General features: G+C 41.4%; 1 protein-coding gene across 3 annotated transcripts in view; it reads right to left on the bottom strand.

Annotated features, from left to right (window-relative positions):
• Nucleotides 1-3,420: 3,420 nt before the first annotated feature.
• Nucleotides 3,421-12,736, bottom strand: part of kxd1 (KxDL motif containing 1) — a 35,813-nt gene continuing 26,497 nt past the window's right edge. For all 3 annotated transcript variants that reach the window (XM_061894215.1, XM_061894214.1, XM_061894213.1), the window contains exons 2-5: nucleotides 9,456-9,561; nucleotides 9,215-9,367; nucleotides 9,080-9,126; nucleotides 3,421-3,738 (exon numbers count right to left, since the gene is read on the bottom strand). In XM_061894215.1, the coding sequence (XP_061750199.1) occupies nucleotides 3,494-3,738; nucleotides 9,080-9,126; nucleotides 9,215-9,367; nucleotides 9,456-9,553 (543 nt within the window). In that variant the 5' untranslated portion in view covers nucleotides 9,554-9,561 and the 3' untranslated portion in view covers nucleotides 3,421-3,493. The remainder of the gene's footprint in view (nucleotides 3,739-9,079; nucleotides 9,127-9,214; nucleotides 9,368-9,455; nucleotides 9,562-12,736) is intronic.

Below are 12,736 nucleotides of genomic sequence, written 5' to 3'. Positions count from 1 at the left end.
GTTTGAATTCTGGGAATTCCTGGAATTTTTTAAAGTGGAAAAGAGATAGTTTGAATTTCCAGGATGGGTGGAATGGTTTGAATCGGATGAAAAAACGTGGGAATTGTGGAACTTTGAAAAATGTCCCATTCATTTCAAAGGGAATTTCATTGAAATTTGGGGAAAATGTTAAAAGACTTGAATGTCCTGAATGAGTTGAAATGGTTGGTGTTGGAATTTTTCAAATTGGTCGAAAAAATGTTGAAGTAGTAACATGTTGAATTGAGAAATTGTGTTAAGGAATTCCAGGAATTTCGTAAAAAGTGGGAATTTTTCCAGTTTAAAGAACGACGTCGTTTTTTTTGTCCTGATTAAGAGGAATGTTTGGACGGTGGAACGGTTGAAGTGGGTTGAAAAATGTGGAAGGAGTAGTCGCCAGAAAAAGCGTAAAAAAAAAAATGGTTTGAATTCTGGGAATTCCTGGAATTTTTTAACTTGGAAAAGAGATAGTTTGAATTTCCAGGATGGGTGGAATGGTTTGAATTGGATGAAAAAATGTGGGGATTGTGGAACTTTGAAAAATGTCCCATTCATTTCAAAGGGAATTTCATTGAAATTTGGGGAAAATGTTAAAAGACTCGAATGTCCTGAATGAGTTGAAATGGTTGGTGTTGGAATTTTTCCAATTGGTCGAAAAAATGTTGAAGTAGTAACATGTTGCATTGAGAAATTGTGTTAAGGAATTCCAGGAATTTCGTAAAAAGTGGGAATTTTTCCAGTTTAAAGAACAACGTCGTTTTTTTTTGTCCTGATTAAGAGGAATGTTTGGACGGTGGAACGGTTGGAGTGGGTTGAAAAATGTGGGAGGAGTAGTCGCCAGAAAAAAGGGTTTGGAAAATAAGGGAATTCCTGGAATTTTTTTTGGGGAACTTGGAAAAATGATAGTTTGAATTTCCAGGATGAGTGGAATGTGTTGAAGATGGAATGGTTTGAATCGGTTGGATAATGAGGAAATGGTGGAAGCTTACTTGCCAACCTTGAGACCTCCGATTTTGGGAGGTGGGGGGTGGTGTGGGGGGCGTGGTTGGGGTTGGGGGCGTGTTTAAGACGGGAGGAGTATATTTACAGCTAGAAGTCCAAGTCAAGTATTTCATATACGTATATAAGAAATACTTGACTTTCAGTGAATTGTACCTATATATATGTATATATTTATTTTATTATACTATATGTATAAATAAGAGATATACTTGAATTTCAGTGTTAATTTATTTACACATATACACACACGTAACACTCATCTACTCATTGTTGAGTTAAGGGTTGAATTGTCCATCCTTGTTCTATTCTCTGTCACTATTTTTCTAACCACGCTGAACACCCTCTCTGATGATTTGCTGTGTGGCACGCACAAAAGTGCTTTCATCTAATGCACTCTTAGAGTCTGGAATCTTCCATCTCTCCCTAGCATGGCCCAAAACCTGCAGTAGATGGCAGTATTGTCCTGTTTAAGAGTGTCAAAACATTGCTGTTTACGGCGGATGAACAGCTTTACGGTAGACGAAAACGTGACTGCTGTTGTTGTGTGTTGTTTCCGCGCTGGGAGGACGTTAATGAAACTGCCTAACAATAAACCCACATAAGAAACCAAGAACTCGCCCTCGATCATTCTACAGTTATGATGTCATTGGGCAGACACGCTGTTTATATTGTGGGAAAGCGGACGTGAAAACAGGCTGTCCTTACTCAGGTCCGCATGGAGCTGGAGGGGGCGTGGCCTCCAGCTCCGCCTGAATTTCGGTTGATTTTCGGGAGAAAACGTGTCCCGGGAGGTTTTCGGGAGAGGCGCTGAATTTCGGGAGTCTCCCGGAAAATCCGGGAGGGTTGGCAATTATAGGTGGAAGTTTGAAAAATGGCCAATTCATTTTGAATGGGAAAAATGTCCTGGGAAAACTTGGAAATCTGGGAATTTTGGGGAATTTGTCACGGGTAAACCCGCGATTCCCGAACATGCTAAACAGTTTGAAGTTGGAACGCTTTGAAACGGGCGAAAAATGTGGACGGTAGAGCGCGCCAAAACCTGGAGAAGAAGAAGTTGAATTAAAGCTGCAAGCAGCGATGGACGGGACCCGGCTGCCCCTGCGGTAGAGGATGGATGGATGGATTGTTCCACAGAGAAAAAGTTGTATATACATGTGTGATACATCAGTCTCATAGTAATAACAGTCGTAAAGTGGCTTGGCCATTTTATAAGGACGCCTTGGTGCCGCCATTTTGAGACTCTAATGCATTGTGAACGAAGTGGCGCTTTTGTATTGAAGGGGGAATAACAAACTTCCTGTTGATTTTAGCTGGAGGTTGTCAGTCTATGAAATATAGGTCTCAGTGAGACCTACATCAAGGTTTTTGTGTCATGTGAGTATGACATTTCTACAGTGGGTTACAGTCAGTTTTGTCTGAGCAGGAAGCCGCCAGTTTGTGCAACAGCGCACCAGTACTTTGTGGGCTCATAGAATCCAAACCGGGGTAGTGATTAAAAGTATTTCCTCAACTTTTAATCAGAAGTGTTCAATCTCTCTTCTGTGTTTATTAGAAGCGGAAACGACAAACGGCCTCAGAGGAGATAATGTTTGAAAAAAAGCGAACATTTTTTAGCCAACTTTTGTATTGAAGGGGGAGTTGCAAACTTTCTGTTGATTTTAGCTGGGAGGTATGAGTGTATGAAATATAGGTCTAACTGAGACCTACATAGGAGGTTTTTGTTTCATGTTTCTACGACATTGCCACTGGAAGTTACAGACAGTTTTGTCTGTGTTTTCTTCCTTGGGGGCGCTAGAGCGCAATTTTGGGGTTTCGTTTTTTTTTATTAGATCGCAATTTTCACCAGTCCTGATGTGTGTGTCAAATTTGGTGAGTTTTGAAGCATGTTAAGGGGGTCAAATTACAGCTCAAAGAGGCGGCGGAATAATAATAAAGAATAATAATAATAAAACCTTAGAAATTCAATAGATGCATTTTGGTGTAGAAAACATGAGTGAATGTTTTGGAGCATTCACACAATATTATATTTCATGATTTTTGACACTGAAAGTCTGTCTATCCGTGTTGGCCCTGCGATGAGGTGGCGACTTGTCCAGGGTGTACCGCGCCTTCCGCCCGATTGTAGCTGAGATAGGTGCCAGCTCCCCCCGCCACCCCTAAGGGAATAAGCGGTAGAAAATGGATGGATGGATGGATGAAGTTTACATGATGTCTTCCCCAATGTTAACACTAGAACTCCCAGAAAGCAGCCATTTGGCTTTTCTACCTATAAAACCTAGGTGGAGCAAAAAAATCCTGGGTGTTCTAGTGTTAATGTGTGTGAACAGTACCTTCAGATGAAATATGATAAGCAGACAAACACGAAAACGGTATCGTGTGCAAACAGTAAAGAGACAAGCACAGTATATACTTATATATATTTAAAAAAAAGACAACAATATTAAAGGTGAAGTCCATCATCCACACATCCTGGTTACTCCTCAGCAGACACAGAGTCGGGACCCTCGTCCTGGAGGCCGGCCGTGTTGTGGGCGTCGGAGGTGGGCGTGTCCGGCGCTTCCTGACACAGCTCTTCGGAACACCTGCTGGCGGCGGGCGAGACCACGTCCGGGCTGGTGTCGCAGGAGTCCGTGCTCTGACCCGAGGTAACCGTCGTGACGCCGCTGGGGGGCGCCGGGTCCAAGTCGTCGTCCTCCGAGCTTGGCGACTTATGGACGTCTATGTGAAGGAGCGTTGTTTTTTTTTTTAGGGCTTCAAATGGCGCACATCGCGGAAAAATCCTGTTTTTATCTTCAACTTTTACGCCACATTATCATTTGTAAAGAATACCGTATTTCCTTGAATTGCCGCCGGGGACGCTAATTAATTTAAAACCTCTTCTCACTCCGGCGCTTACCAAAGGCATGTGGTAAAGGTAAGCATGTGCTAATTATTTTAAAACCTCTTCTCACTCCGGCGCTTACCAAAGGCATGCGGTAAAGGTAAGCATGTGCTAATTATTTTAAAACCTCTTGTCACTCCAGCGCTTACCAAAGGCATGTGGTAAAGGTAAGCATGTGCTAATTATTTTAAAACCTCTTCTCACGCCGGCACTTACCAAAGGCATGTGGTAAAGGTAAGCATGTGCTAATTATTTTAAAACCTCTTCTCACTCCAGCACTTACCAAAGGCATGTGGTAAAGGTAAGCATGTGCTAATTATTTTAAAACCTCTTCTCACCCCGGCACTTACCAAAGGCATGTGGTAAAGGTAAGCATGTGCTAATTATTTTAAAACCTCTTCTCACTCCGGCACTTACCAAAGGCATGTGGTAAAGGTAAGCATGTGCTAATTATTTTAAAACCTCTTCTCACTCCGGCGCTTACCAAAGGCATGTGGTAAAGGTAAGCATGTGCTAATTATTTTAAAACCTCTTCTCACCCCGGCACTTACCAAAGGCATGTGGTAAAGGTAAGCATGTGCTAATTATTTTAAAACCTCTTCTCACTCCGGCACTTACCAAAGGCATGTGGTAAAGGTAAGCATGTGTTAATTATTTTAAAACCTTTTCTCACTCCGGCACTTACCAAAGGCATGTGGTAAAGGTAAGCATGCGCTAATTATTTTAAAACCTCTTCTCACTCCTGCGCTTACCAAAGGCGTGTGGTAAAGGTAAGCATGTGCAAATTATTTTAAAACCTCTTCTCACTCCGGCACTTACCAAAGGCATGTGGTAAAGGTAAGCATGTGCTAATTATTTTAAAACCTCTTCTCACTCCGGCACTTACCAAAGGCATGTGGTAAAGGTAAGCATGTGCTAATTATTTTAAAACCTCTTCTCACTCCGGCACTTACCAAAGGCATGCAGTAAAAATTTGAGTGTGATGTAAGGATACCATCATGAAAAGCACATTTATTTTAAAAAAAAAAACGTCGTTATGGTCTTACCTTTACTTATAAATGAAGTCCATGTGCAGCTCCTTCTGATCAAAACCATCGATAACTTGTTTATGGAAGTCTTCCTTATCTTTCTTCAGTTTTAAAAGTCTCTCTGTCTCGATGGAGATCTTCCTTTATTAGTGAATTGTATTTATATAGCGCTTTTCTCAAGTGACTCAAAGCGCTTTACATAGTGAAACCCAATATCTAAATTACATTTCAACCAGTGTGGGTGGCACTGGGAGCAGGTGGGTAAAGTGTCTTGCCCAAGGACACAAAGGCAGTAACTAGGATGGCACAAGCGGGAATCGAACCTGCGACCCTAAAGTTGCTGGCACGGGCCACTCTACCAACCGAGGTATGCCGCCCCACAATTACCTCCTGCTTCGATTGAAAGTCCAGTTTAGAAAACTGCTATCAGTTAGCTCGGCTCCTCAAGTGCGGGCGACGACGGAATTATCCTCGGACAACTCCCCTTCCCGTTCTGCTCCGTGGGTGATCTCTTTATCCCACTGCTGCCACCAGGAAGTGTTATTGTATAAATAATATTTTTATTTTAGCTTTATTTTAGCCCGGTTGTTTACATAGCCGGCATAGGAGTGTTACATCATAAAAGGTCCGTCATATTCGTCCCAGCACATATCATGTCATTCATTGTCACTTCTTCTGCAGCCGAGCAGTCGCAAGAAGGATCACTAGCGCCCTCTACCACCAGGAGGCAGGAGTCATTTAATGACTCATATTTGACACACGCAGCTACGGTATGTCAATAAAACATAGCTGCTTACTGTTCTTTTTAGCATATTCAATAGCTTGGATCGTAAATCCTACTGAATAGCTCTTAATCTTCTTCCCTTTATTCGATTTCAAATTACCGGTATTGAAATCAGCCTCCTCCATTTTGAAAATGATAACAGGTGAAGTGTCACTCGTGACGTGACGAGTTTGACCCTGTGGAAATTCCAGGCAGGCGCATACTATATGCCCGGCGGCAATTCAAGGAAATACGGTATCTCTTCACTGGAATATCAGCTTTATCAAAATTAAGTATTGTTTTACCTTTAACGATGCCTAACTTATTTTTACACTTGGGTGTGAAGTGCAACCGCCAAGTACAAACCCCAAAACCAGTGAAGTTGTCACGTTGTGGAAATGGTAAATAATGGTAAATAAAAACAGAATACACGTATATTCAATTGAATAAGTGAAGTGAATTATATTTATATAGCGCTTTTCTCTAGTGACTCAAAGCGCTTTACATAGTGAAACCCAATATCTAAGTTACATTTAAACCAGTGTGGGTGGCACTGGGAGCAGGTGGGTAAAGTGCCTTGCCCAAGGACACAACGGCAGTAACTGGGATGGCGGAAGCGGGAATTGAACCTGGAACCCTCAAGTTGCTGGCACGGCCACTCTACCAACCGAGCTATGCCGCCCCAATAGACTGCAAACACAAGATATTTAACATTGGAACTGGAAAACGTTGGTATTTTTTGCAAATATTAGCTCATTTGGAGTTTGATGCCTACGACATGTTTCAAAAAAGCGGGCACAAGTGGTAAAAAAGACCTGAGTCTTGTTGACGAATGCTCATCAAACACTTATTTGGAACATCCCGCAGGTGGAACAGGCTAATTGGGAACAGGTGAGTGCCATGATTGGGTATAAAAAGCAGCTTCCATGAAATGCTCAGTCGTTCACAAACAAGGACGGGCCGAGGGTCACCACTTTGTCGACAAATGCCAGGACAATTGTGTAAAAACCACATTTCTTAACCACCTATTGCAAGAAATTTAGGGATTTCACCATCTACGGTCCGTAATATCATCAAAAGGTTCAGAGAATCTGGAGAAATCACTGCACGTAAGCCATGATATTACGGACCTTCGATCCCTCAGGCGGGTACTGAGTCAAAAAGCGACTTCGGTGTGTAAAGGATATCACCACATGGGCTTAGGAACACTTCGGAAAATCACTGTCAGTAACTACAGTTGGTCGCTACATCTGTAAGTGCAAGTTAAAACTCTACTATGCAAAGCCCAAGACATTTATCAACAACACCCAGAAACGCTGCCGGCTTCGCTGAGCCCGAGCTCATCTAAGATGGACTGATGCAAAGTGGAAAAGTTTTCTGCGGTCTGACGAGTCAACGTTTCAAATTGTTTTTGGAAACTGGACGTCGTGTCTTTTGGAAAAAAGAGGAAAACAACCATCCGGATTGTTCTCGGTGCAAAGTGTAAAAGCCAGCATCTGTGATGGTATGGGGGTGCATTAGTGCCCAAGGCATGGGTAACTTACACATCTGTGAAAGCACCATTAATGCTGAAAGGTCCATACAGGTTTTGGAGCAACATGTGTTGCCATCCAAGCAACGTTAGCATGGACGCCCCTGCTTATTTCAGCAAGACCATGCCAAGCCACGTGTTACAACAGCGTGGCTTCATAGTAAAAGAGTGCGGGTACTAGACTGGCCTGCCTGTAGTCCAGACCTGTCTCCCATTCAAAATGTGTAGCGAGATATGACGGCTAAAATATGAGAAGGGAGACTGTTGAATAACTTAAGAATGGGAAATAATTCCAATTCAAAAATGTGTCTTCTCAGTTCCCAAACATTTACTGAGTGTTGTTAAAAGGAAAGGCCATGTAACACAGTGGTAAAAAGGCCCCTGTGACAACTTTTTTACAACGTGTTGCTGCCATTAAATTCTAAGTGAATGATTATTTATAAAAAAAAAAAGGTTTCTTAGTTTGAACGTGAAAATATCTTGTCTTTGTCTTGCTGAAATAAGCAGGGGCGTTCATGATAAAGTTGCTTGGATGGCAACATATGTTGCTCCTAAACCTGTATGTACCTTTCAGCATTAATGGTGCCTTCACAGATGTGTAAGTTACCCATGCCTTGGGCACTAATACACCCCCATACCATCACAGACGCTGGCTTTTACACTTGGCGCAGTGAACAGTAGGGATGGTTCTTTTCCTCTTTACTCCGGAGGACACGACGTCCAGAGTTTCCAAAAACAATTTGAAATGTGGACTCGTCAAGACCACAGAACACTTTTCCACTTTGCATCAGTCCATCTTTGATGAGCTCGGGGCCCAGCGAAGCCGGCGGTGTTTCTGGGTGTTGTTGGTAAATAGTAGTAGTAGAGTTTTAACTTTCACTTACAGATGTAACAACAAATTGTTGTTACTGACAGTGGTTTTCTGAAGTGTTCCTGTGCCCATGTGGTGATATCCTTTACACACTGTTGTCGCTTTTTGACGCGGTACCGCCTGGTCCGTAATATCATGGCTTACGTGCAGTGATTTCTCCAGACTTTTGATGATATTACGGAGCGGAGATGGTGAAATCCCAAAATTTCTTGCAATAGGTGGCTGGGAAAAGTTGTTCTTAAACAATTTGCTCAGGTATTTGTTGACAAAGTGGTGACCCTCGCCCCCTTCCTTGTTTGTGAACGACTGAGCATTTCTTGGAAGCTGCTTTTATACCCAGTCACGGCACCCACCTGTTCCCAATTAGCCTGTTCCACCCGTGGGATGTTCCAAATAAGTGTTTGATGAGCATTCCTTACTTTTCTCAGTCTTTTTTGCCACTTATGCCAGCTTTTTTTAAAACCCGTTGCAGGCATCCAGATTCAAATGAGCCAAAAAAATAAAGTTTACCAGTTTGAACGTTAAATATCTTATCTTTGCAGTTTATTCAATTGAATATAAGTTTTTGCCACTCATTGTATTCTATTTTTATTTAGTGAAGTGAATTATATTTATATAGCGCTTTTCTCAAGAGACTCAAAGCGCTTTACATAGTGAAACCCAATATCTAAGTTACATTTAAACCAGTGTGGGTGGCACTGGGAGCAGGTGGGTAAAGTGTCTTGCCCAAGGACACAACGGCAGTAACTAGGATGGCACAAGCGGGAATCGAACCTGCAACCCCTCAAGTTGCTGGCACGGCCACTCTACCAACCGAGCTATGCCATTTACACAAGGTGACAACCTCACAGGTTTTTGTAGTTCATGAAGGAGACGGTTTTACCCTGGAATGGATTCAACTGATATTATTTCTTATGGGAAAAATGTGAACAATTTGTTGTATTTGATCCGATAGGCACAAAACGGAGTTAAAATGCGGACTTACTACTAAAAGCTTCCGGATACTGCTTGCCAATCTTCCCTTTCAGCGTCCTAAAGTGGCAAAAAAAAAAAAAAAAAAGCAGACAGGGGGTGATTAAAAGGGTTTGTTTGTACGTTTCCCGGCGCCAATTTACTGTACCTGATCCTTCGGAAGACGCTGTCCAGATCTTTCTTCATCTCCACCAGCGTTCGGGTGTGCAGCAGGAAGCGCTCGTTCATTTGCTGCAGCCGCACGTCCGACAGCCCGTTGAAATTGATGAGCATCTCGTTGGTTTTCTCGAAGCGGTCGAGCCTTGTCGACGACAAAAAAAAAAGAAAAACAATTTTAAAAAAATTGGAAAATCACTCCCGTCGGAATGCGTCTTGGAATGTTTACTCACATGTGTCGCTGAGCCTGGATGATGGCGTTGACGTCCTCGGAGTTCACCATGCTCAGCATCCTGCTGCAGAACACGCCGGAAGCTGTGGGCTCCTCCATGGCGGCGGCTGCAAAAGGGAGTAAGTACTTTAGCATCACTCCTCACCAGAGGTGGGTAGTAACGCGCTACATTTAATGAATGAATGGTTTATTTTGAGCCATGCAAACAAAAAAATATATAAATACATTATTTTTTACACCTACATTGAAAACATTACATGTGACCAATCTATCTTTTGTAGATGTCAAGATTGGCTCAAAAGGGAGTGGGAAGAAGTAAACTTATTAGGTCCCACCCCTATACATATGTAATATATATTTACAATATATAATACACTAATATATAAAATATAATTCAGTTCAGTGGTTGCTGCATAGATGCTATATATTATCTATATATAATACATTTAAATTCACACACACTTACATATATACATATGTACACACACATATATACACACACATACATACAATTCATATATATATATATATATATATATATATACATATACATACATATACATACACATATATATACATACATATATCCATCCATCCATTTTCTACCGCTTATTCCCTTTTGGGGTCACGGGGGGCGCTGGCGCCTATCTCAGCTACAATCGGGCGGAAGGCGGGGTAGACCCTGGACAAGTCGCCACCTCATCGCAGGGCCAACACAGATAGACAGACAACATTCACACTCACATTCACACACTAGGGCCAATTTATACACTAATATATAAAATATAATTCAGTTCAGTGGTTGCTGCGTAGATGCTATATACTATCTATATATAATACATTTAAATTCACACACACTTACATATATACATATGTACACACACATATATACACACACATACATACAATTCATATATATATATATATATATATATATATATATATATATATATATATATATATATATATATATATGTATATACATATACATATATATACATAAAAATATATATATATACATATATATACATAAAAATATATATATATACATATACATATATATATACACATACATCCATCCATCCATCCATTTACTACCGCTTATTCCCTTTTGGGGTCGCGGGGGGCGCTGGCGCCTAGCTCAGCTACAATCGGGCGGAAGGCGGGGTACACCCTGGACAAGTCGCCACCCCATCGCAGGGCCAACACAGATAGACAGACAACATTCACACTCACATTCACACACTAGGGCCAATTTAGTGTTGCCAATCAACCTATCCCCAGGTGCATGTCTTTGGAAGTGGGAGGAAGCCGGAGTACCCGGAGGGAACCCACGCATTCACGGGGAGAACATGCAAACTCCACACAGAAAGATCCCGAGCCTGGATTTGAACCCAGGACTGCAGGACCTTCGTATTGTGAGGCAGACGAACTAACCCCTCTGCCACCGTGAAGCCTAATACACTAATATAAAACTGCGTAGATGCTATATATTATCTATATATAATACATTTAAATTCACACACACTTACATATATACATATGTACACACACATATATACACACACATACATACAATTCATATATATATGTATATATACATATATATATACATACATATACACATACATACATACACATACACACATAATCACATACATACACAAATGCATGTACCCAAAATACACATATGTCCATCATACACACACACACACACACACCTATATAAATACTATATATATATAATAGTATATATAATATACACCTTTGTCTAAACATTAAACATTTTGTCATACATTTACTCCGTTACATCTACTTGAGTAACGTTTGGGATAAATTGTACTTCTAAGAGTAGTTTTTATGCAACATACTTTTACTTGAGTATATTTATAAAGAAGAAACGCTACTTTTACTCCGCTCCATTTGTCCACATTCAGCCCGCCACTCGCTACTTTTTTTTTTTATCGATCTATTAATGTTTGTTTTGGTTTTTCAACGTAGGATCTAGGGCTTCACGGTGGCAGAGGGGTTAGTGCGTCTGTCTCACAATACGAAGTTCCTGCAGTCCTGGGTTCAAATCCAGGCTCGGGATCTTTCTGTGTGGAGTTTGCATGTTCTCCCCGTGAATGCGTGGGTTCCCTCCGGGTACTCCGACTTCCTCCCACTTCCAAAGACATGCACCTGGGGATAGGTTGATTGGCAACACTAAATTGGCCCTAGTGTGTGAATGTTGTCTGTCTATCTGTGTCGGCCCTGCGATGAGGTGGCGACTTGTCCAGGGTGTACCCCGCCTTCCGCCCGATTGTAGCTGGGATAGGCGCCAGCGACCCCAAAAGGGAATAAGCGGTAGAAAATGGATGGGATGGACGTAGGATCTACGCGTGCCTGCGTTTCAACCAATCACATGCAGTCACGGGTGACGTTGGACCAATCAAACGGAGCCAGGCGGTCACATGACCGTCACACGTAAAACCTGACCTAAGCAAGTTGAACAACTTATTGGGGTGTTACCATTTAGTGGTCAATTGTACGGAATATGTACTGTACTGTGCAATCTAATAATAAAAGTTTCAATCAATCAATGAATGCCTACTGAGCCTCGTTGCTGTTAAGTTATTGTGGCTAAATGTGCCTTATTTTATTGTTTTAGTTGCTTAAGCGATATACCTGGCTCTGAATTTGCTCGTTGCTATTTTTATGTTTTATTTGTTGCCGTAATCATTAAACAATCAGGTTACTCATCAGTTACTCAGTACTTGAGTAGTTTTTTCACAACATACTTTTTACTTAAGTAAATATTTGAGTGACTACTCCTTACTTTTACTTGAGTAATACATCTCTAAAGTAACAGTATTCTTACTTGAGTACAATTTCTGGCTACTCTACCCACCTCTGCTCGTCACTGAAATAAAACGCTGACAACACTATTGAGGTCTTGAGTGCTAAATAACGATTTTATATGGTTTATAGCTGCTTCAGTGTTATATCCATATACTCGATATATCGCGGGTTTGTCTGTGCGATATAGAAAGTGACTATATCGTGATATTGGAGTATACGTTCGCACGCGGTTGCTTTTAGCTGCGGGCGTTACACTTCTCACTCTTTCTTGCCTCTCCTTCTCACAGAGACGTAAAACAAGCGCACCTTCTTACATACAAACCCCGTTTCCATATGAGTTGGGAAATTGTGTTAGATGTAAATATAAACGGAATACAATGATTTGCAAATCCTTTTCAACCCATATTCAGTTGAATATGCTACAAAGACAACATATTTGAT

This window comes from Nerophis ophidion, linkage group LG03 (genome assembly GCF_033978795.1).
Source record: "Nerophis ophidion isolate RoL-2023_Sa linkage group LG03, RoL_Noph_v1.0, whole genome shotgun sequence".
NCBI lineage: Eukaryota > Metazoa > Chordata > Actinopteri > Syngnathiformes > Syngnathidae > Nerophis > Nerophis ophidion.
This window is presented reverse-complemented; position numbering and strand designations above follow the sequence as displayed.